This window comes from Schistocerca americana, chromosome 1 (genome assembly GCF_021461395.2).
Source record: "Schistocerca americana isolate TAMUIC-IGC-003095 chromosome 1, iqSchAmer2.1, whole genome shotgun sequence".
Taxonomy (NCBI): Eukaryota; Metazoa; Arthropoda; class Insecta; order Orthoptera; family Acrididae; genus Schistocerca; species Schistocerca americana.
This window is the reverse complement of record NC_060119.1, coordinates 1,007,846,856-1,007,873,525: the sequence shown is the minus strand read 5'-3', so window position 1 is coordinate 1,007,873,525 and position 26,670 is coordinate 1,007,846,856. Positions and strand designations below refer to the sequence as shown.

Sequence of the window (26,670 nt, the reverse complement as noted above, 5' to 3'; positions counted from 1 at the left end):
AAGAGCTTAAGATGGTTAAGATGGTCGGCCATGAGGGCACCTCTCTGACAGGTCCTGGGAGAACCCCAAAGGTGCGGATTAAAGCCACTGCGTAGCAAAAATGTGGGAGGGAGCTGCCCAATAAGCTGAAGGAAGTCTGCCCTGGTGACACTGAATGACGGAGGGACATAAGTGATACAGGGGGAAAAGGTCAGTGGGAAGGAACAGGCGAACTGCCATAGCTTGAAGATGGGTAGTCAGGGAAATGGATTAACTATGAATGTCATCCCGTACGAGCAGCATGACACCCCCATCAGGTGGAATGTCAACCTCAGGGGAAGGTCAAAACGAACCAATAAGAAATGTGAAAGCTGAGAGCAGTCGTAAGGGGACAATTTTGTTTCCTGAAGGCAGAATACAAGGAGACGCTGAAATGCTAAAACCAGCTGTAAATCCTCTTTGCAGGACTGAAGGCCGCGAGCATTCCATTGGAGGAGAGCCATGAAGAAGAGCTGTAGGGGTGTTACCTCAGCAGCTGCAGAGTGCCAGACTGTGAAGAATCACCACTACAGGGCACAGAAGCAGGAGGATCCTGCTCCATGGGGTCCACAGAAGCATTGGCTTGCTTATGTGGTCGGTCTGTGGAGTCCAACGCTGAAAAATGGTTGGTGGTGTGCATCGGTGACATAGAGGCCGCCCGGGCTAAGTTATCGCATGGTGACACCGCCGAAGAGGATCTTCAAGTTGGCGAAGGAGAAGACCATTTGCCTTTGGTGGACTTCTTCGAGCCTTTCCCGTTAGAGGAAGATTCAGGTGGTGCTTGGCTGGAGGGACGGAGGATGTCTTTGTGGGAGTACTACTTCTGTCCTTTCCAGTCTACCGGTTGTGTAGCTGGTGGCTTCGCCTCTTGAGGCGACAGTCTGATGGCTTGCTGCACAACTGAACAGGGGGATGGCAATGCTACCTTGACACTGGGTGTTTTCACAGCCTCAGAGCTGAATTGGTCGTCACATGTCCGCATGGCGATGTCCTTCATGGGTTGAGGGGTAACAAGAACAGAACTATAGGTGCCAGACGGGAGAACGCAGGGTTTGCGACTAGCCAATAACTTGCAAGTGACTGGGTAAGGCACTTTTTCCTTTACTCAGATCTCTTGGACTGTCCGCTCATTAAGATACACAGGACAATCCCGAGAGTTGGCAACATGGCCGCCATTGCAGTTGATACAGCGGGGAGGAGGAGGCGGACAATCACCCTCATGCACATCCCTACCACAGGTGATACATTTGGCTGGGTGTTGACAAGACATCTTAGGGTGGTTGAAATGATGGCACTGGTAGTGGCGTATCAGGTTCAGAATGTATGGCCGGACTGTGATAATTTCATAGCCTGTTTTGATCTTGGATGGAAGCACCACTCTATCAAAGGTGAGAAAAAGAGTGCGGTTGGGTACTAAGGAGGAATATACCATATTCATTACACGATAGACGGCAATGACACTCTGATCAGATAGGTAAGATTGGATTTCAGCCTCAGTTAGACCATCGAGCAGCCTAGTGTAAATGACACCAAGGTGAAAAGCAGTTGTTGTGCTTGAGAATCAGAAGTAGTCTCCAAAAGCAAAGTGCCATCCCATAAAGGAGAGCAGGATTTCATAGGGCTGGCAATTGCTTCAACACCTTTCTGAATAATAAATGGATTTACCGTGGCGAAGGACTGTCCATCTTCAGTACGTGAGACCACAAGGAACCGGGGTGGAGCGGGAAGGGTCTCTGAATCATTAGCCTCATTAACTTTACCTTTTGGAGGCGTTGATTGTGAAGATAACTGAATCATTGCAAGAAAATACCCCATGATTGCCAGCGTCTCCAATGGGATGCTCCTTCCAACTGGGGCACCCCCTTCATCCGCCTTAGGTGATTGTCCACACCTCAGGTCACACCTCCCGAACACCTGACAGAGGGACCAATTGGCAATTTGGGAAGGTTGCAGCACAGGCAGTCACCCCTTCCTGGGCCTGGCCTGTACCACGGGGTACGTGTGAACCCTTCATGTCGACTTGGGGCTGAGAATTACGTGTTACCCAGTCACTTGTTACACATCAGATGTGCGGACCAGCCTTCAGAAGTGCACATAGAGGAAGAAGAGAAAGAGGAACCTCAAACATCGAAGCGGGGGAACGAGAGGAGAAGGGAAACAAAGAAAGGGAAAATACAAAGCTGAGACTGTTCTTATGTCAGCGACAGACATTGCGAAACATTTCCAATAACACCCTAGACATGTTCCCCAAGGAAGGGGAAAAAGAATATCAAGAGGACAGATAAAGCTGGGGCCCTGTGGTAGCCAAGCACCAACTCGCCAAAGACTGGCGAGCCTCCTGGGGGATCCAGTGGTGGGGATAAGGAAAATGCTCAGGACAGGGAGGGGAGGGGATACCACGTTGGGGTAAGGAAATGTGTAGTGTAGCTTATGGGAGTGTACAGGGACATGGTGGGGATAGCATGGAGCTGTTAGATGCAATACAGAAGTTTGGGAGGAAGAAAAAGGAGAGATATTGAAAGGGAAAAGGACTAGTGCATGCGTTAGTGGAATGGAAGGCTATGTTGTGCTGGAGTGGCAGCAGGGAAGGGGATGGGTAAGTGCAGGACAGGGACTAGTGATGGTTGAGGACAGGGAGGGTTATGGGAATGTAGGATATATTGCAAAACGATTTCCCACCTGTGCAGTTCAGAAAAGATGGTACTGGTAGGAAGGATCCACATGACACAGTCTTTGAAGCAGTCTCTGAACTGAAGCACATTGTATTGGACAGCATGTTCAGAAACTGGGTGGTCCAGCTGTTGCTTGGCCAGTTTGCCGGTGGCTATTCATGGAGACAGACAGCTTGTTAGTCGATCCTCCATTCCATCTTCAACCCAAAATTTAGACCTCAACCTAAAGGATGGTCACATCAGTACCTCTGTTTGTATTCAATCTACCACCCATCCACTAGCAGTACCTCCACTTCCGAAAGCTGTCATCCATTCTGTACCGAGAAGCGCCTTGCATACAGCCTAGCCACCCGTGGTTGTTAGATCTGCAGTGACGAACAGTCTCTCTCCAAATATAGGAAGGGTCTTACTGAGGCCTTTATAGACTGAAATTACACATCTAACCTTGTTCAGAAACAGATCTCCTGTGCCTTGTCTCTCCAGTCACCTACCACTTGTCACACACCTGCCCACAAAGGAGCAGAACCATTGTGACTCAGTGCCGTCCAGGACTGGAGCAACTAAACACATTCTCTGAGAGGGTTTTCACTCTCTCTTGTTGTGCCCTGAAATGGGGAATACCCCACCCACTATCCTTCCCACCCCTCCCACAGTGGTATTCCACCACCCACCAAAACTACACAATATCCTTGTCCATTCTTGCTCTACCTCTGCCCCCAAACCCTTGCCTCATGGCTTGTGTCCATGCATCAAGATGCAAGACCTGTCCCATACATCCTCCCACTACCATGTACTCCAGTCCAGTCACAGGCACCTCCTATCCCATCAAAGGCAGCACTACCTGTGAAAGGGATCATCTGATCTACAAACTAAACTGCACGATGAATAACAAGCTGTCTGTTAATGTGAATGGTCACTGACAAACTGTGGTCAAGAGACAGCTGGGCCACCCAGTTGCTGAACACGCTGCCCAACACAATGTACCTCATTTCAATGATTGCTGGATCCTTCCTACTAACACCAGCTTTCCTGAATTCTGCAGGGGGAGCTCTACCTGCAACATATTTTACATTCCTGTAGCCCCCTGGCCTCAAATCTTAACTAGACCCTGTCCTTTACTTATCTATCCCCTTCTACATCTACATCCATACTCCGCAAGCCACCTGACGGTGTGTGGCGGAGGGTACCTTGAGTACCTCTATCGGTTCTCCCTTCTATTCCAGTCTCGTATTGTTCGTGGAAAGAAGGATTGTTGGTATGCTTCTGTGTGGGCTCTAATCTCTCTGATTTTATCCTCATGGTCTCTTCGCAAGATATACGTAGGAGGAAGCAACATACTGCTTGACTCTTCGGTGAAGGTATGTTCTCGAAACTTCTGAGCGTCTCTCCTGTAGAGTCTTCCACTGGAGTTTATCTATCATCTCCGTAACGCTTTCGCGATTACTAAATGATCCTGTAATGAAGCGTGCTGCTCTCCGTTGGATCTTCTCTATCTCTTCCATCAACCCTGTCTGGTACGGATCCCACACTGCTGAGCAGTATTCAAGCAGTGGGCGAACAAGCGTACTGTAACCTACTTCCTCTCTTTTCGGATTGCATTTCCTTAGGATTCTTCCAATGAATCTTGAAACACCCCCATTTAAATTCCTTTACTGGATTTGGTATAACTTATCGCAGCCGCCAAACAGTTAATTATTATGATTATATGACCGTGTGCTTAATGGATGAAAGGCTATCGGCTTTCTGCTGTAGTTTCGGGGCATTTCAACCGAGTGCAGCTGTTTTGAAATTGAATAGTGGAATGATTGAAAGTTTGTCTGTTATTAAGGACCATAAAGGTTGCGATGTACAAACTGTATATTTTCTACTAACACACAAATTCTGAGGCAGTTGCTACCTTCGCCTTACACATCTAATTACGGTTATATCTCTTATTGGTTGCTGATTTTCAGGTATTTCGTCACACGCAATGATGATGGTTAACATCCACAACAATCCTCACTGCAATCCACGGTTTTTGCTGGCCGACACGGTTGACACGAAACACGTAATTCGGCACTTGCCACTTTTGGTTTCATATCACTCGCGAATCGGTATTAGTGAAGGTCAACCCCACGACGATCAGGGGGACATGCTCACACGTCATACTCCGTTGAATTTTAACGTTTACAACTCACTCGACCACCATTCTTGCCCATCTTTCCAGCACTACAGCTCACTCGACATTTTCTAGTACTACTCTGCACTTGACACTAGGTCTCACTGCCTCCTGCAGCGCTCAACAATCCACTCCTGTCTGCTATCAACCTGGGCATCGGATACTAGCATCTATGTTTGTGGGATCACGGATCCCTTACAATCTCAATCTGGCATCTGCTTTACCAACAATCAACTGTATATGATCATTCCATTTTAAATCACTCCTAATGCGTACTCCCAGATAATTTATGGAATTAACTGCTTCCAGTTGCTGACCTGCTATTTTGCAGCTAAATGATATGGGATCTATATTTATATGTATTCGCAGCACATTACACTTGTCTACATTGAGATTCAATTGCCATTCCCTGCACCATGCGTCAATTCGCTGCAGATCCTCCTGCATTTCAGTACAATTTTCCATTGTTACAACCTCTCGATATACCACAGCATCATCCGCAAAAAGCCTCAGCGAACTTCCGATGTCATCCACAAGGTCATTTATGTATATCATGAATAGCAACGGTCCTACGACACTCCCCTGCGGCACACCTGAAATCACTCTTACTTCGGACAACTTCTCTCCATTGAGAATGACATGCTGCGTTCTATTATCTAGGAACTCTTCAATCCAATCACACAATTGGTCTGATAGTCCATATGCTCTTACTTTGTTCATTAAACAACTGTGGCGAACTGTATCGAACGCCTTGCAGAAGTCAAGAAACATGGCATCTACCTGTGAACCCGTGTCTATGGCCCTCTGAGTCTCGTGGACAAATAGCGCGAGCTGGGTTTCACACGATCGTCTTTTTCAAAACCCATGCTGATTCCTACAGAGTAGATTTCTAGTCTCCAGAAAAGTCATTATACTCGAACATAATACGTGTTCCAAAATTCTACAACTGATCGACGTTAGAGATATAGGTCTATAGTTCTGCACATCTGCTCGACGTCCCTTCTTGAAAACGGGGATGACCTGTGCCCTTTTGCAATCCTTTGGAACACTACGCTCTTCTAGAGACCTACGGTACACCGCTGCAAGAAGGGGGGCAAGTTCCTTCGCGTACTCTGTGTAAAATCGAACTGGTATCCCATCAGGTCCAGCAGCCTTTCCCCTTTTGAGTGATTTTAATTGTTTCTCTATCCCTCTGTCGTCTATTTCGATATCTACCATTTTGTCATCTGTGCGACAATCTAGAGAAGGAACTACAGTGCAGTCTTCCTCTGTGAAACAGCTTTGGAAAAACACATTTAGTATTTCGGCCTTTAGTCTGTCATCCTCTGTTTCAGTACCATTTTGGTCACAGAGTGTCTCGACATTTTATTTTGATCCACCTACCGCTTTGACATAAGACCAAAATTTCTTAGGATCTTCTGCCAAGTCAGTACATAGAACTTTAATTTCGAATTCATTGAACGCCTCTCGCATAGCCCTCCTCACACTACATTTCGCTTCGCGTAATTTTGGTTTGTCTGCAAGGCTTTGCCTATGTTTATGTTTGCTGTGAAGTTCCCTTTGCTTCCGCAGCAGTTTTCTAACTCGGTTGTTGTACCACGGTGGCTCTTTTCCATCTCTTACAATCTTGCTTGGCACATACTCATCTAACGCATATTGTACGATGGTTTTGAACTTTGTCCACTGATCGTCAACACTATCTGTACTTGAGACAAAACTTTTGTGTTGAGCCATCAGGTACTCTGTAATCTGCTTTTTGTCACTTTTGGTAAACAGAAAAATCTTCCTACCTTTTTTAATATTTCTATTTACGGCTGAAATCATCGATGCAGTAAACGCTTTATGATCACTGATCCCCTGTTCTGCGTCAACTGTTTCAAATAGTTCGGGTCTGTTTGTCACCAGAAGGTCTAATATGTTATCGCCACGAGTCGGTTCTCTGTTTAACTGCAACCCCAGCACAACACAGTGTTTCGTTCCACCAATGCATCCACTATTCCTTTTCACCTTCATTATGTCTCTTTTTCCTTCCTCTCACACCTTCTGACTGCATCTACCAGCCCTACACTGTCCTTGCATGATACATCAAGCGATACTATATGTTCCCCCACCCTTCCTATTCCTGCACCATGCCTTCTCCTTACCACCACCACCACCACCACCACCACCACCACCAGACTGCTGCTTCCATCATGCACAGTTACAAATCAGTCTGGCTGCAGTGGCCAGAGACAGTGGTCATGTGCACATTGTGCTTGTGTGACTGCGTGCGTGCTTTCTATTTCAGAAGAGGACCTTTCGGCCAAAAGCTAAAATGTATGGCTGTCTTTCTGCTATGCCTGTTTGGGACTCGAAGTCTCCTCTCTATGGCAAGTAGCAATCTTTTTCATAAAATTGTTGCTAATGCATGTTTTGTTACATTTAGATGCAAATAAATAAATAAAAGTAATTAAAAACAAAAGGACATTATTTTTATTAAAGATTACAATGAACACAAGACTTTTGGTGGTGCACTAGCTACAGGTGACTATATAAATAATTTATATTTTAGAGCTATGTTGTAATGCTTTAGGATATTGCTCTCTGGGCACCGAGCTTCAAATTCTCCAAGTACAAGGAAAATTGAAGAGAGCTAATCAGTAAGGTTCCCTTGTTACATTTCTTCTTTTAAAATATGGTATACCAAGTTCCTATGGTAACTGGTGCACCTCCCTGTCAAAGGAAAATACATCATACTTAATATCATTCGCCTTTTAATCACATTGCAGTATGGAGTGCACATCTCGGTTGAATCTGTGTAGTTAGTTCCAGTAACTGTAACTTGTTCCTCTTCTGCTTTTATCAGTCTCTGTGTGAGGTGCACAAGTTGCTGTTATTGATCCTATTGTGCCCAGGTGGTGCATTACTGAACGAAGACAATGGGCCACCACTGGTGTTACTGGTGTTACATTTCGTCAGAGTTATCGACTCAGTCAGTATCCAGCTTTCTGGCACGCCAACGTGCTTGCACATTGTGAGGGGTCGGGTCTCAAGTGGCAGCTGGATTTTGATTAGTTTAACAACAAATCATACATTTCCATATGAGATCTGGATTCTGCATTGTTTTTGGCCAGTGATACATTACGCAGTCACAACAGCATGAATTACAGCATGTTGTGCGTCTCACACAGAGAAGTAAGGAATGAAAGACACTGGCTCATCTGGATCTTGGGAGTCCAAATAGTTTCTCAGCTGTTTTCATGTGGATCCAGAAAATATCCCTCCACCAATGATATCTGAACTCTATCGCAGACAGCTACACAAAACTTTCGTTGACAGACTTCACGCAATAGATTTTCCTCCTATCGCAATAATGAGAAGAACCAAATTGGCACTCGTAGGTAAATTATCCTCAGGCAGCTTTTAACATGAGGCCCCTCTGACAACTTCAAACATTTCATTTAATAGATCATTTTTAACTCCTTGTCTCTTTAAAACATGACAATGGTGCCCCACAGGGCATTCTTTGAAGTGTGCCCATTTTCCTTCCTTGCTTTTTAACTAACAACAAATTCAAAGCAGCTGTGGAACCCAACATACCAGGTGATCAAAAAGTCAGTATAAATTTGAAAACTTAATAAACCACGGAATTATGTAGATAGAGAGGTAAAAATTGACACACATGCTTGGAATAACGTGGGTTTAAAAAAAAACAGAGTATTGCTAGACGTGTGAAAGATCTCTTGCGCGCATTGTTTGGTGATGATCGTGTGCCCAGCTGCCACTTTCATCATGCTTGGCCTCCCAGGTCCCCAGCCCTCAGTCCGTGTGATTATTGGCTTTGGGGTTACCTGAAGTCGCAAGTGTATCGTGATCGACCGACATATCTAGGGATGCTGAAAGACAACATCCGATGCCAATGCCTCACCATAACTCCGGACATGCTTTACAGTGCTGTTCACAACATTATTCCTCAACTACAGCTATTGTTGAGAAATGATAGTGGACATATTGAGCATTTCCAGTAAAGAACATCATCTTTGCTTTGTCTTACTTTGTCATGCTAATTATCGCTATTCTGATCAAATGAAGCACCACCTGTCGGACTTTTTTGAAAATTTGTATTTTTTTGGTTCTAATAAAACCCCCTGTCATTCCAAGCATGTGTGTCAATTTGTACCTCTCTATCTACATTATTCCATGATTTATTCAGTTTTCAAATTTATACTGACTTTTTGATCACCTGGTACATAAATTGATTGCTATGCTCACTTGTTTGAAATCTGCAATGCTATCAAAAATGAGAGGTAATGGATATTTGAGGACATGCAGTACTAGATAAGCAGACTTGTAGGTAATTGCTCCTCAATAAAGTAAGTGACAGAATTATAAACATGTTAAAAATTCACAAAGTCTCTGTTACGAAAACAAAGTAGTGAAAATAAGCCACAGAAAAAAATTAAGCTACTTGAGCTCATCCGGATAAACAAGAATAGAGAAGAATGTAGAGAAGCACGTTACATTTCCTAGCAAGACATTTTTCAGCAACGGTCTTCCACATATTATCTGAGAAAGGTGCATATAACTATCGACAGTACAAGCAGGCATGCTTTGCTGAATATGAATAGGAGTACAGATGTAGAGGTACATGATATAATTAATGGCACTTCTGAACAGTTTGCAGGACATCTCTTCACATAATACTGATGCCAAGGTAAATGAAAACTTCTAGACTGCTTATCTTTATAAAAATAGCAGGTAAGGGTTTCAGAATTGTTAAATGAATTATAATTCTAGAAAGAAGGACACAGGAAAGCAAACCTTCACTGCTGTATAGCAACAAAGTCATTTTTCCTTCCTCTTCCTTCCTTGGGATTGGAATTTTATCCAGTAATTCAATTAAGTTATTAAGAAAAATCTCGTTGGGTTTACTTTCCATAACAACTATTGAAGGAAGCACCTTCCAAGTAAACTGTAAGAAGTCTTTGCAAGATGTATATTCAAGTAGCCTGGTAATTAGTTGACTGTTTGCCCTCTCATTTGACAGAAGTTTGCTGACGATAAACTGTAAAAGAAGAGCACATATTTTTAAAATTTAATCATAATTTTAAAAGTTTGGCTGCTACCCAACATTCATAATGCTCAATAAAAAAAGTAATCACTGTACTAAAATCTACCAAGAAGTAAGTCTGCTATTCATAGTAACAATTAAGTTTCACTTTTCTATATCTGAGAAGAAAGTATTTGGATAAATGAGTGTAGATAAAACAGTTAATATACAATGTGGAATGACAAAATCAATTACACGCATATTTCAGAAAAATAAAATTATATAGATATCATTGAATTAATTGAACAAAGAATAGTAAAAAGATTCCAACAAAAATCTTTGTAATATGCTGATCATGCAGTCTGCTTTTCTCTTCAAGAGAAACAGGATGAACCAAGCAATGTCTTCAGCATAGGTCTTTGGCAAGCATTGTGGGAAAAATCCTGATAACACCAAAAACTTTAAAATATGTTCCACATTTTTTCATAAAAAGTTTAAAATGAAGTATATGTCCCTCAGTACATCAACACACAAAAGAGGCCAGTAATATGCACACTTTGCAGCAAGGTAAAATAATGTTAAATTTGTGCCACTGACATCAGTGAGTCATAAACAGTAAACACTTTTGATACTTTTCTTGAGCAAAAGCAAAAATCTATTGTCATATATAGAGTAAAAGAGAGCTTCCTCTTGTTATAGTGGGTGACTTCTCTTTGCCTCAAAGAATTCCTTCTCCTGATGACAAAAGAATCTCTGGGTCATCAATAACTGCCTTGTCTGCAATGCTAGGTGCGCCAACTAACTCGACATGTGCTACCAAAATTTTCAGCTGATAATCTTGTTTCATTTGCTCTTGTGTTGTAAAAAATGAGTAAATCTGCACTGAAAATGGTAAGTTCATATTTCAAAAATCTGCTGAGTCTTCAGAATAAACAATTTATCAGACATGTTGGATCTTTCTGTGGACATTCATTAGTATGTACTGGCACACCATTACAATGTCAAATGAAGATTAGATTAGATTAGATTAGATTAATACTTGTTCCACAGATCATGAATACGACACTTCGCAATGATGTGGAACGTGTCAGGTTAATAAAAGATTAGTCTGTACAAGATATTACATTACACAAAATATCGCATGACACTAATGTTTAAGTTGTTTTTTTTCCCCCCTTAATTTATATCTAAAAATTCAGCCAATGAGTAGAAGGAGTTGTCATCTAGAAATTCTTTTAATTTATTTTTAAATGTTGGTTGGCTATCTGTCAGGCTTTTGATGCTGTTTGGTAGGTGACTAAAGACTTTTGTGGCAGCATAATTTACCCCTTTCTGTGCCAAAGTCAGATTTAGCCCTGCATAGTGAAGATCATCCTTTCTCCTGGTGTTATAGCTATGTGCACTGCTATTACTTTTGAACTGGGTTGGATTATTAACAACAAATTTCATAAGTGAATATATATACTGTGAGGTTACTGTGAGGATCCCTAGATCCTTAAATAGACGTCTGCAGGATGACCGTGGGTGGGCTCCAGCAATTATTCTGATTACACGTTTTTGAGCAATGAATACTTTTCTACTCAACGATGAATTACCCCAGAATATGATGCCATACGAAAGCAGTGAATGAAAGTAGACATAGTAAGCTAATTTACTGAGATTCTTGTCACCAAAATTTGCAATAACCCTAATAGCATACATAGCTGAACTCAGACGCTTCAGCAGACCATCAATGTGTTGCTTCCAGTTTAACCTCTCATCAATGGACACACCTAAAAATTTTGAAAATTCTACCTTAGCTACAGACTTCTGTTCAAAGTCTATATTTATTACTGGAGTTGTGCCGTTTACTGTACGGAACTGTATATACTGTGTTTTATAAAAATTTAAAGAGAGTCCGTTTGCTGAGAACCACTTAATAATTTTGTGAAAAACATCATTTACAATTACATCACTTAGTTCTTGGTTTTTGGATGTTATTACTATACTTGTATCATCAGCAAAAAGAACTAACTTTGCATCTTCATCAATGTGGAATGGTAAGTCATTAATGTATATCAAGAACAGTAAATGACCTAAGACCGAACCCTGTGGGACACTGTACTTGATAGCCCCCCCAGTTTGAGGAATCAGCTGTTGTTTTAACATTACATGAACCACTTATTTCAACTTTCTGCATTCTTCCAGTTAAGTATGAATTAAACCATTTGTGCACTGCCCCCCTCAAACCATAATGATTTAGCTTATCTAAAAGAATTCCATGATTTACACAATCAAAGGCCTTTGAGAGATCACAAAAAATACCAATGGGTGATGTCTGGTTATTCAGAGCATTTAATATTTGATCAGTGAAAGCATATATAGCATTTTCTGTTGAAAAGCCTTTTCTGAAAACCAAACTGACATTTTGTTAGTACTTTATTTTTACAAATATGGGAGGCTACTCTTGAATACATTACTTTCTCAAAAATTTTTGATAGAGCTGTCAGATGAGAGATTGGGCGGTAGTTGTTGACATCCGACGTATCCCCCTTTTTATGCAATGGTTTTACAATGGCATATTTCAGTCTATCGGGGAAAACACCCTGCTCCAAAGAGCTATTACATATGTGGCTGAGAATCCTACTTATCTGTGGGGAACAGGCTTTAAGTACCTTGCTGGAAATGCCATCAATTCCGTAAGAGCTTTTACTTTTCAGTGAGTTTATTATTTTACTGATTTCAGAGGGAGAGGTTGGTGGAAATACAGTTGTTTCAAACTGCACAGGTATGGCCTCTTCTATTAGTAGCCTTGCCTCTTCTAGTGAAGATCTAGATCCTATTTTCTCCACAACATTTAAAAAATGATTATTGAAAATATTTTCAATTTCTGATTGTTTGTTAGTACACTTGCCATTCAGTTTTATGGCACTAAAGTCTTCCCCTGCTCTTGGTTGCCCTGTTTCCCTTTCAATAATATTCCAAATTGCTTTAATTTTATTATCAGAGTTACTGATCTCAGACATGATACACATGCTTCTGGACTTTTTAATAACTTTTCTTAGTACCGCACAAAAGTTTTTATAATATTGAACAATTTCGGGGTCAGTACTCCCTCTTGCTGTTAGATACAGTTCTCTTTTATGGTTGCAAGATATTCTTATTCCTTTAGTTAGCCAAGGTTTTTTATATGTTTTCTTGGAATTGTGTTTAACTATTTTCTTGGGAAAACAATTTTCAAATACCCTTAAAAATGTATCGTGAAATAAGTTATATTTCAAGTTTGCATCGGGTTCCTTATACACTTCATCCCAGTCTATCTGCTGCATGCTTTCCCTAAAGTTTGCAATACTTATATTGTTAATTGAACGCACTACTTTGAAATTCTGATTTGATATACTGCATGGAGCTATGTCATGTACTGTAACTAGCTGTGCACCATGATCTGAAAGACCATTCTCAACAGGATAAGCATTTATGTTCTTAAACTTATCTTGGTCTATAAAAAAGTTATCTATTGATGTCCTGCTGTTCTTTGTTATCTGAGTAGTAAAATCAATGACGAAGCTCAAATTGAAAGAACTGAGTAATACTACAAGGTCATTCTTCCTATTACACACTTTCAGGGAATCAACACTGAAATCCCCACAAATGATAATTTGCTTCCCCCTGTCTGACAGATAGCACAACAGAGCATCCAAGTTTTCTAGAAATAGCTGGAAATTCCCTGAGGGGGACCTATACACTGTTACAATTATGAAACTGCCATCATTTAGTTTTAGTTCAGTGGCACATGCTTCCATATGTTGCTCCACACAAAATTTTTTAGTTTCTAAATTTTTTACACTGTGGAAGCTTTTGACATATATGGCAACTCCTCCTCTCATCATATTATCTCTGCTTACATGTGCAGCTAATTTGTACCCATTGATGCTAACCTTTTGCATATCAGTGACAATGTGATGCTCAGACAGGCATAGTACATCTATTACATTCTTAGTTTCTATATCTTCTAAACAAAGCAGAAGCTCATCAATTTTATTCTTCAATCCCCCAATATTTTGATGAAATATACTAACATTATTTTTCACTTTACTTTTGTGAGTATCTTGAACTTTTTTAACATCTTTAGTACTTGCCTGGCTAAGTTTCCCACTGGACACTGATCTTACACTAAAAAAGAGTTTCCACCATGAGATGTAGTTCCTCCCCCCTTTAAATTTCCTGCTATCAGCCCAGCCAGTTTACCCTTCCCTTTCTTGTTGAGGTGTAGGCCATGTCTAGTATAGTCCCACCTACAGAGTGAATCAACAGGGACCACACCAATGTGTGACCCTGCACCAGATCCAAGTACCCGTTCCAACTCCAAATTAACTCTCCTGACAGAAGAGCTCAAATGAGGTCGGTCGTGGCACTCCAGAACCAACACAAACCCAACCCTGGTATGACTCGATGTTGATGCAATCTTTGCCAGGTCACACTCTATGCTGCACCCCGGATCTCTGTCAATACTGTTGCCCGGCCCACCCACAATAACCACGGTATCTTCCTTAGTAAAGCCTCTACATAGCGAACCTAAATCCTCTGTAACCTGCCCCAGTCCAGCACTAGGTTTGAAAAAACTTGTGACCTGGTATTCTGACCCTAATTCATCCTGCAGAAGTTGGTCCACACCCCTAGCATGCGAACTGCCTAGCAATAAGACTTTCTTTTTCTTTGCAGACTTCCCTACATTCTTATTCAATTTGCTGCTGAAAGCTTCTTGAGCCCTGTCTACATCTACTTCTGTGAGTGGCTCATCAGTTTCTGACTGAGGCAACAGGTCACTCCTATTTTGTACATAAATAACAAAGCTGTCAGAAGAATTTCTTGGCCTGTTCCTTATGCCTGTTGCCACTTCCCACCCCTGTTTACCCTTCTCCCCCCTTAACCTGCCCAGTTCTCGCCTAGCCTCATCTAAATCAGCCTGAAGGGCAGCAATTTTCCCCTCCTGTTCCACAATCTTTCTGTCTCTATTGCATAGCCTACAGAACCACTGATGAGTCTCGCTCATTTTCCAAATTCCCACGCCACTACAATCACCCCAATGAAAAAAGTTACTACATCCATCACACCAGACCCTGGAGCTAACGATTCTACGGCACGTCAGGCACTTTACACTCATGGTACAAATCGATTTTAGTGACAGAAAGACAATTAAGTTACCGGAAAACAATGAAAATACGTGTACGAAAAATTAGGCCTACTCGCGACAATGTAAACAGTGGTTCAGAAGTTTATTACTGGAAATTACTTAAGAGATGACGATACTCTACAGATATAAAGGGGCAGCAAACGTATTTAGCACACTAAACTATCAGTAAATGCACTTAAAATTGCAGTATGAAGTTTAGTCTGAAAGCTCAAAAGTTCGGCCTGGCCGTGATATGTAAACAAAACGAACTTTACGTGATTACTGTGAAAATACACGAGTAAGACAAAAACCTTTAATGGTACGCTTGAAGAGCACTATAATTAATGTAATAAATTAGTTTAAAGTGTTAAAAACAGTTTATTACTACTTAAATTACTTATCTTGTACGAGAGCTGTGACTCAGACGTCCGTACAGCAGGCACAGGGCTACCAACATTTAAGGACTTAATTGTTGTGGAAAGCAGTATTTTTGTAGTTTACACACACAAGTTAGGTCCTGAATGCTCCCAGAGCAACAATAGAAATCACTCTAGCTGAACAGACTATGACTTTCTCTTGTTAAAATGCTATTCTGTTGTGCTTTGCACAAATAACAAATGACTTCACTGCTCAATAACAGTTTATGTAAATGGGACAGGGTTCTGTGCTTAGATTCTTCATTAAATATATGAATGAATGAATGAAAAACATTCTATAATTCATAGAGGAGGCATTGAGTAGCAGACAGGCACATTTATAAATAGAGTCTATTGGACAAAGTCCTTTGTCAGATATATAAAAACCCACATGGCCATTAACATCTCTGGATGCGGAGGCTTATTTCATCCCGGATATTCCATTGTTGGAAAAATTTTATATTTATATGATCCAATTGTGTTTGTAAAAAATGAAAAATACAGCAATCCCCCCCCTCCCAAAAAATATAAATGTGATCTCAAATCTGTTCTGGCACATAGACAGAAATATCAGTTTGAAGAAAGTCAAAAGATGTAATAGATGTTAACCTGTAGCAAGTGTAGCAAGAAGCATTTGTTGTGGAAATCTCCAAAATATTTTGCCATTCACCATGAATATAATATGAGTTGTACCTAACAACATTTACATACAATGACATGAAATGCATGGCACAGGGCACTTAGCATGGTACCACATGATAGGGTTTCTTCTGCTTCCACTCACATATGAAGTGAGAGAAGAATGCCTATTTAAATACCTCTGTGCATGTTGTAATTAGTATAATCTTGTCCTCACAATCCCTATGGAAGTGACAATAGGTGCTGAAGAACGCCTCACGATCCTGTACTTCTGTAGTTCTCTGAGACTGCAGACATGTGTGCTAGTTGCGTTTGTGTGAGTGTGTCTGTGTGCGCGCGTGTGCGTATGTGTGTCTACTGCTGACAAAGGCCTTAATGGCCGAAAGCTATAATTGTCCGAATCTTTTTGTTGTGCCTATTGCGACTCAGCATCTCCACTATATGGTGAGTAGCAACTTTCCTTCTCTAGTATTGTAGTTAACACAGGTTCTTGAAACTTTGTACGTAGACTTTCACAGGACTGACATCTATCTTGTAGGGTACACCAAGTCATGTTTTTGTTTTCTTGAGTCAAACAAACATGTGAACATTCGTGGCACCAAAGTACAAGTCCTGAGTACAATCTTGAATATAACAGTAACAGTTTTTCAGCTATTCATTACACAAAATGCTGTAAGGAAATCAAGCTCCTTCTACACTGCTGATCCTACGAAGTGTTGCATCTGAACTTTTAATTTATCTTCAACATTAGTGGTATCCTTTCATCTTCCTGAGGAGCATGAAAATTCAGTAAGTAAACAGTCATTTGCTCCGTTGTATGCATTGTATTGTATTGTATTGCATTGCATTGCATTGTACTGTATTGTCTGCCCACTGCCGCAAACTCCAGTTTCAAAACAGGTAGCATATAAAGTTTCCCATAGCTGTTATTTTCATTAGTCTACATTCCTCTTATCATCACATCTTAGAGTCTTTCAATTTCATGCCTCTGCATGTCTGTGAAATACTATCTTCAGGAGTCAGTGATGCAACACAATGTCTGACAAATCTGTCTGGCATGTATTCAGTGTCACTGATAAAGGACTCATCACTGACCTTTGCAGCACTTGAATTGTATCACTTGAAAGTTCTGTAAACTGTTGATAATGGTGCAGATGTGTGCCCAGATATTATAGGGTAAGTAGAAAAAATTCAGCACAGACAGTATACTTAGTAGATAACACATGCAGCACAGGAGTCCTTGATGTACTCAACATGGACAAAAGCAAGATCCAAACAGCCAGAACTACTTATGCCATGTGACACCACCATAAAATCTTGCTCAAATCTGCAAAACTGTTGGAAACATGTTGCATTAAAACTTCACTATGCATTCCCCTGCACATGCACATAATGTGAATCAGCAGAAATTTTGAGTCATTTATTGCAAGTTGCCCACTGGTTTGGTACAACCCAACAGAATATGAGCTATGTTGCCAACCTGAGTGAAGAACTTTAATAGGGTTGTGAAATCAATTTTCATTATCCACTCCATACAGTCGAATTGAACACAAAGGCATCAGTGGTCATCCTACTGGGTAGTTGCAGTTCTCTTGCAGAAGTTGTATAATGCCACAACAAGTGTGCCATGATATTGGTCTTCCTGTGGGCAGTAATGAGTCACGAATGTTGTCCAACATAAATTGTGGCCTGACCTGTGTCACTTTAGCACTTCCACAACTGATGAATGACAGACAGACAGATCTGAAGCATGCACGACAAAATGTCATTTATTGCCATTTAAAGTCATTTATTGGACCGAAGTGACTGCCTTTGTAGCTTGTAAGCTGTTGAAATGTCTACTGCCTGTGCTTCATTGAATGTATTCACATTTGACAACTGCAGTCTGTGTGCCACAATGCAACACACTGAAACACTAATACTCAATCTGGGTGGAATGGGCAAGCTGATACAGTAATACAGGGCAACACTAATAGATGAAATATCCTGTGGTTGTCATGTATGATGCATAATAGAGGTCTCAAGCTATGTAATACGGCAACTGTTATCCCCAGTATCTACGAAGAGTTAAAACACCATACTTTTTCGGAAAAGTAATTCTCATTCTTTTAGAATCATATATATTACACCTTTCTATTATTCAATTTTAATGAGAGTTTCCCATGGAAATCAGAACAAGATTAGAATTTTAATTAGCATTGTTTATTACTTGTAGTAATGAAAACAAGAGTCTGCTTGAAGGAAATAATACATCAAATATATCAGTCATCTATAATGCTTGAAAGATTTTGTACTGTATGGCACAACAGATTTCCGCTAGTTTTAGGTGTGAATTATAAGGGGTGATCAAAAAGTTTCCACTTCAGAATCGGAACGCCAATCAGGCAGAAGGTTTCATGTGCAATGAAGCAATCATCCAACCGATGCACAAGCTTGAAGATACCCATTTGGTAAAACACTGTGTCCTGCTGTGTGAAGAAGATTGTAACTGCCTGCTGCACATCCTTGTCCGACAGAAATCATTGACCCTTCAGGACTTTTTTTAACTGCATGGGGGAGATCACCCCTGTCGCACCATTCCACAACAGTGATTTTTGACAGATGTGCTCCTCCACACACATCCTTCATTCTCTAATGGATGTCTCCGATGTTTGTTCTTTAGCAGAAAATAATAATAGTACTTTGGTCCTGTATGGATGCATTTGGTAATAATGTCACTCTAATTTATGATTCTGGGTTTACCACATGCACACCAGAAAGACATGAATCACACGCTAATCCTATGACTACGTGTCAATGCTTATATACCCACATTAGAGTTACACTACATTGCATATACAATGCAGCAGCACCTTTAATGAAAACTTTTTGGTCACCCCTTACACAACATTTTACTTTTACTTATTTAAATACCTGAGTCAAACAAATAGACTAAACAAGATCCAGTGTGAAAAGCGTAAAGAGAAAATCTTCCTACTTTCTCAGCATGACATAAAAGATAAATATATATTCAGAAACAAAAATATCTCTTCACTAAGAAAGAAATTTGGGAGATTAATAGTACTTGCACAGCAAGCCACAAAAAGCAAAAAAGTAGGTTTACCTTTAACCTGTTCAAAGGAAAATAGTATTCACTATTTATTGTATTCTCCAATGGGTATCTTCCTTCCAGTACAATGTAAAGTTTCACAGCACTCGACAGAGCTTGTAACTGTGCTGCAAGTTTTCCTTTCTCTATGGTCCACAACAACTTGTCGAAGTATTCCTCATATCTTTCTCGCAGCCACAATTTATATATTTGTTCTGCATCACTCTCTGCAATAAGACAGACAAATGTTAATACAGTAATTCAGAATCACTTAATGGGCGTTTAAGCATAGCCATTGCCCCCAAACCTAGTCTGCAAAGATTTCCCACGCCATATCCTCACACACCCCTAATCCTCCCACCACCCCCAAGAATCAGTTACAACGGAGTAGTCCCCTCGTCACCCTTTATCACCCTGGATTGGAAAAACTGAACCATATCCTTCATCAGAGCTTTGATTATTAATCATGATGCCCTGAAATGGAGCATCATATCCAAAATCCTTCCCAGCATTCCTAAAGTGATATTCCACAACCACCCAACCTACACAACATCCTAGTACATCTGTATGCCACTCCCAACCCCCATGCCTCAAGGAACATGTCCTTGTGGAAGACCCAGGTGGAAGACCTGCCCAATTCCCCCACCCAGCACTTTCTACCAATCTGGTTACAGGCTTATCCTACCCCATCAGAGGCAGGACCACCTGTGAAAGCAGTCATGCCATATACTAACTCTACTGCAATCACTCCACAGCTTTTTACGTTGGTATGATGAAACCAAGCAGCTGTCCACCAGAATGAATGGCCACTGCCAATCTATGGCCAAGAGCAGAGCTGACAAGTCAGTGGCACAACATGTAGCTGAGCACAAAATGCTCGATTACAAGGCAGCTTCACAAACCGGGTCATCTGCATTCCTCCCTACACCACCAGATTTTCTGAATTCTGCAGATGGGCATTATCCTTGCAGTGCATCCTTCGCTCCTTAACCCTCCTGGCCTCACTCTCTATTAACCGACTGTCCCCATACCCTCCACCCAACAGTTACCTATTTCTCTGTCCTAGCACTCTCTCCCAATTAATTTCACTATGGCATCTTCATCATGCACAACTCACCACTAGCTAGCTGCCGTGTATCACATGCCAACCCCAAACACTTGCCATTCTTCCCCCACCCTCCTGGACTCCTAGCCAGCAAACTAGATACCTCGCCTTGAGCCACTAGCTACTCCGCTCCAACTTCTCCTCCTGCCTCCCATGTTCCTCTGCCTCTACCCACCCCACCTGACATAATATCCACTCCACCCAGACCACCTGCAGAACCACAGTCATGGCACTGCACATCTAGATGGCACCATGTAGGGGCACATATGTGTGTGCGCTTGCATGTGAGTATGTGTGGTTTTTGTGTGTGTATTTGTACTCTAGTTCAAGACAGGATTGATTCCGAAAGCTAGTAAATCTTTCTTCTCTTTTTGTGTGCCTGTCAACAGCTCAATGCTTCTGCTATTTGTTGAATGGACTCCTAAATTACTCGAATGTGCCCAAGACTATTTGTGAATTATGGAAGTATTCGAGTACTTTTCTGTGAACTGTGTTAAAACTTGCAAAGAACACATAAAGAATAACTGAAGTAGAATGATAGAGGAAACAGAAAATATTTATTTTTGTTCAAATGGACTACTGTATCAATGGCGCAAGTTCACAGAATACACTTGCAACTTATTAAAAGAAAGATATCAGAATAATGAAATGCTCAATTATGAAATTACAGAGTGACAGTGATATAACAACAACAGGCATGCTAGGTTAAGAATTTATTTCCATTTAAAAGGGATACTGAAGGGGAATGTGCTGGCGATGGTCTATAAGTATGGACTATTTCATCATTCATCTGGAATGAATAGGAAAAACTATGGGTAAAAAAAAGGTCTGGATGGCTGGATCAAGTAAACAAGTCTGTATTCACTTTACATTAACAGTTTTTTTCACTTTCATATTCATTTGAACAGTTACCATAACATAATCAAGCAGAGAAAATATTATGCAACAAGTGCAACGCATACTCCTCCATTAATGGCAGTGAGTTACACTGCTGCAATACTATTCAGTGAACCTAAAGCATTCCTGTGAAAATAGATTATCAGGCGAAAAGCTTTCAACTTGGGTATGAAACCCTGTGGTTTGTCACTAAAAGCTCTGCTGGAAACAGTTTAAAATGTAGGTTACATAGTGTTGCACTGTTTTTTGAAAGGAATTTGATAATACTCTTATGTCTTATATTTACTGTTTGCTGTGCCATCTAAAAATTTCATGTTTTTAACAATCATTCCCATAGGTGGATGTATTGTACTTTGTGTACTTCAGTAAATGGACAAAATGAATATCTCAACAGTATTTATCCAATATTTATTAATAATTATGCTAGTTACTGCCCAATTTTGGGAATATGTTTGTCACTCATCATACATGACCTACTAGAAAAAGATCAAGCCAATAAAATAAAAATTATTTGAAGGTATTAAGACATGACAATACATGTCAACCACTGAAAGTGCTGTCTTTAATGCAGTGGCGGGCCATGCCGCCCTCATCAGTCATCCCACAGTCGACTCGACTGAATTGAGTTATCGAGTAGTTGTACTTTCCTATGTAGCACATGCGTCATTGTATTTTAAACGTTTCTGTCTGGTAGCTAACACATACCTACGAGAAAAGCCACGGCCATTCTAGTGATCTCGATACAATATTCCGTCTGGCATTTGTTTGAGAGAAGTCATGAATATTCTATTGTTTTCTTGTACACAGAACCTTCGATATGTAGCGTTATAAATATGAACTAATTGCAGATTAGGAAGCTAGTTTACATTCAGAAGCAGAAATATTTAGCACCACCTCCTTGAGTTTTTTCTGTATCTGCCACTGCTTTAATGTTTTTTGTTCGCTATCATGCACTGTCACCAACACATGTTTATTTTATGAGGAGTGACATATGATCTAACTGATCATGTTCACTTGACAATGACCAAGGTGTCAAAACTGATCTGTCGCTTCATTGTTAATAAATACAATCACGGCAGGATAAACGGTCTCATATTAGATGCCAATGCAAGAATCCCCAACTCACTAGAGTGAAAATCTCATTCTGGTCACTAAATAAACATTCACAAACTTATTAACTAACATCAAATACTCATTTTTCACCCAAAAAGTATTCTTTGTTCCTGAATTGAGTTGGCCTTAAATATTGCACCACATGAGATCAACTAATGTTGCTGATCAAATAATATTGAAATTAACTGAATGCCTTGCCCTTAACTCCTTATGCCTTGTCTTTGTAGTGGTATTTCGTGGTCTACAAAGTCGAAAAGTCTTTGTTAAGTCATAAAAGATAATGAATAGGCACAGCTATTTTCATTTATATCTTTCACTATGTTGAGGAAGAAGGAATACATTGTCTGTACATTAGAAAATCCATTGCTAAACCAGAGCTCCACTATAAGAAACAAGCAACAATACTATTGTATATTGCAATTTATGATGATTATAATTTTCTCTCTTTTTCTTGTTTAGACACTTCATCACTGAATATTTGTCTGTCTGGGAAAGACCTGTTTGAGAGCACTGGTTACACAAAGAGCTAAATACATTGCTAAGGTAACATTTATAAATTACCCTGCCTATGAAGCACCCAGAAGACATGGTTGAATGTCAATGAAACTCCACCGTCAGCGAATATGTAAATGATTAGAGTTGCAATTTTCTGTAACAGGTAGAATGGCTACCAGAGTACATTAATGTTGTTTGTGTTTAGTGTTGCTGCTAGGCCTGGTCCAGTATATGTGGGGCATGAACAGCATCAGATGTTGAGAGACCTCTGAGAAGGACGTGGAGGTGCCACATACCATGTGAGACAGTGTTACCAGCACCTGACAAAGTTTGAAAGGAGCCCCATTGTGTATCTCCATTTGGTCCAATGGTCAAATCCTGCAATACCCAAAATTCCGGGACATCCAGATGTGACAGACGGCCAATGTTGGACCGTATGGATATGTGAGGGCAGGCATACTCATCATCAAGGATCTGGTTGACAACATCTGATCGAGACAAGGGAGGATCGCTGTGCACCAGGCACATTGTAATTTCTTCTCATCTGCACCTACCATCTCAAAGCAAGTAATAGACCCCCGGCAAAATTCTATGTCATTCTGCACCGTCAGTCAGAGACTAGCAGCAGCCATACTATGGAATTACTGTCCAATGCATAGACTGCCATTAATGTTGCAACACAAATGGTTGTGTTTGCAATGGTGTCACGACAGGAAAGCATGAATTGGTGATGAATGGCAGTGCACTGTGTTCATCGATGAAGTTGTGCACTACCCCACATGACCATTGCCAGCGAGGGCTGTGGCAACCTCGGAAGACGTCTCATTCGTCCATTGTCTTGGGGAGGCACAGACAGCAGTGTTACTGCCGACAACATGGTGTGAGGAGCCACTGAGTATAATTTCTGGACATGGCTGGTAGTGATTGTGGTAATTCAGATGGCACAATCTTATGTCACGTACATCTTGTATTCTTATGCATTGCCTCTCATGCAACACTATTGTTATGTCATTTATCAGCAGGATAATGCTTGTCCACACATGGTACTTTCTCTGTGAACGTGATGTGGTACGCCTGCAGCCACCAAGATACCTATATCTGTGCCCAACAGAACATGTGAGATCAGCTTGGATGTCAACTACACCCCAGTTCCAGTATACAGGATATCAAGGACCAAATACAACAGTTGTGGGAGAGTTTTCATCAGGAGAAGATACAATGGATTTACGATGCACTTCCCAACCATACGTATTCATGGCAAAGGGAGTGCAACATCGTACTGATAAGTGGGCTCATACTGCCAAGTTCTTTGTAAATTTGACTCAATTTTGTAATCATTGACATAATATCACACATCCTCTAAATCCCGGTGAAGCTTCACTTTGTTTCATAAAATACTGTAGCACCCTTTCCATTCAGAAGACAAAACCTGATGGTTCCCACAGCAAGGTCCATGCAAAAAATGAAAAAACTGCAGACACTCGATGTTGGTACATAAAAAAACACAACATACGAACTGCCATAAAAAATCAAACAGTTAGCAGAAAAAGGGCAGTTTCAGACATTCAAAAAAAGATATCAATCAGACTGGCAAGAATGTAATAACTACTCTGCTGTACAGAAGAAATGATTTGGTCACTTCGCTCTTTTGTTGTAATATTACATAACTGCATGAAGTTACTGCAGTTACCTTTTTCCTTTTATGTATGTGCTGGAAGTGGTGAAAATGAAATCAACCTCTGATCTACTAAGAACTTTCACAACATAATATATCTAATACCCATCAACAAGGAATTCCAACTATGGACAAAGCAAGACATTTCAGATCTCCAAATGTTCTTGTATGGTTAACAGAGAATTATATTCCTGAAGTATACCTAAATTGCTCCAAAAAGTGTTTGAAATTCTACAAAACACCTTTCAAACAATGAAAGCAGTTTAGAAAATGTTAGCCTATGGAATACATCTTGTGTTCAACAGTTATTCGGGTTCCTTGTCCTACTGCAGAATTGATACGGAGTATGAAATGCTATGGTTGGCAATAGTAACAATTACTCGTGGCTCTGCAGTGGCTCAACCCGAAAGCACAATGGTTATGCCCTTTTGCTAAGTTCTCCACTTAAATATCAGCATACGACCAGATAGTGCCATTTGCTTGTTACCATTTGATACTGAGATTGGCAGTTGCTTGTTTCACGGTTTTCTTTCTTTTGGATTCACTCTGAACTGATCTTGTACATTTATGAGCACCTTACTGCGCTTTGGACTCTGTTCCAAGCCAGCTGTCCAATGCATGATCTTAATTGTTACCAACCATTCAAAACTGCAATTTATTCCAGTAGTCACTGTGAGCAGACTGATACTGAACTTTCGTTATCTACACCAAGTAGGATAGAAAACCACAGCTTCTACAAACTTTACCTTAGGATGAAAAACTTACCTGTCCTATTGCATGTGGAATTGCAGCAGTGAAATGTGAAAAATGATTTGTTTGTTTGGCTTATTTTGGGTTATCAATCACCATTCTATACAATTAAGTATCTCAAGAAATAGAAAAGAATGTTTGTGACAAAACAGTATTTAAAACCAGTGGCCGTTTTGTACGGAGTGCTGTAATCAGTCTTGGTTCCTAACATCTGTTGGTGCAACAGGTTTCAAACAAGTAGAAATTGGTTCAAATCTTTTATGTGGAAAACATTTTGATGACTTGTATTTGGGCAAGAAGGGGATGGCAGAAAGCTGCCAAAACACAGTGTTTGCTGTATGTTTTGAAAGGTTGAAAACTAAGTCAAAAAAGCAAAACACAAATTGTCTAAGGTGATGGAAGATTTGTCTGCACATACATAAAAGAAAAAAAAGAAAAAGTCATGTTGCTTAGTCAGTGTGAGTTTTATAACATCTGAATAAAGTGTAGTAAAAACGTGATAGAGAAGGGTGGTGCCACGTAGCTCTTCTTTTTAGTGTCTTATGCAGACGGACACTAAGACATTGGTGACAAGACAACATTTCAACACAATTACAACACTACACCTATCATAGATATCTACACTGAATAGCAACACTTATTCAAAGACATCAAAATTTCTGAGAAAGGAAGTTTGGTTGTGCTTTATTCTACACTTCCGCCTAGTTTTTATCTTAGAAGGTCACTTTCAGCACACCTATAGCATAGCTCAACAATAACCTAAGATCAAAATTGGGCACTAATGCCAAATAAAGAATTTATTTACACCCAATAGCTATTAGTGAAACAGGAATGTCTTTCTTTGGAAAGTCCAGGTTGGGATACCAACAATTATGAAAAGGATAGATTGTTACTCCCGTAAAGATGACACATTGAGTTGCAGACAGGCACACCAATAAAACCATTACACACTCAGCATTCAGCCAAAGTCATCTTCAGAAAGGAAAGGAAAACACACACACACACACACACACACACACACACACTAACATGAGCAGGCACACACTTGCACACACGACCCCTATCTGCAGCCATTCAAGCCAGACTCAGGTCGACTTTCGACCAAGGTCTTCTTCAGAAAAAAAAATAAAACCACACACACACACACACACACACACACACACACACACGTTTTCACATGAGCATGCACATATGACAACTATCTCTGGTCACTAAGGCAAGACTCAGGTCAGAGACAGCGGTCCCATGTGCATGAGGAGTGCCTGCTCGTGTGAATGTGTGTGTGTTTTCTCTTCTTTTTTGAAGATGGCTTTGGCTGGAAGCTCAGTGTGTAACAGTCTTTCCATTGTGCCTGTCTGCAACTTAACGTGTCATCTTTATGGTGAATACCAATCTATCCTTCTCATAATTGTTAATGTCTTTCCTTAGGCAATGCTGCCTGAGAAGAACAGTTTTATAGAATA

The 26,670-nt window shown here is 40.6% G+C and overlaps 1 protein-coding gene across 2 annotated transcripts in view; it reads right to left on the bottom strand.

Moving 5' to 3' along the window:
- The window catches only part of LOC124616089 (nucleolar complex protein 4 homolog A), a 147,216-nt gene that overhangs the window by 94,912 nt on the left and 25,634 nt on the right, over positions 1–26,670 (bottom strand). For both annotated transcript variants that reach the window (XM_047144345.1, XM_047144353.1), the window contains exons 3-4: positions 19,188–19,399; positions 9,649–9,892 (exon numbers count right to left, since the gene is read on the bottom strand). In XM_047144345.1, coding sequence (XP_047000301.1) covers positions 9,649–9,892; positions 19,188–19,399 — 456 coding nt within the window. The remainder of the gene's footprint in view (positions 1–9,648; positions 9,893–19,187; positions 19,400–26,670) is intronic.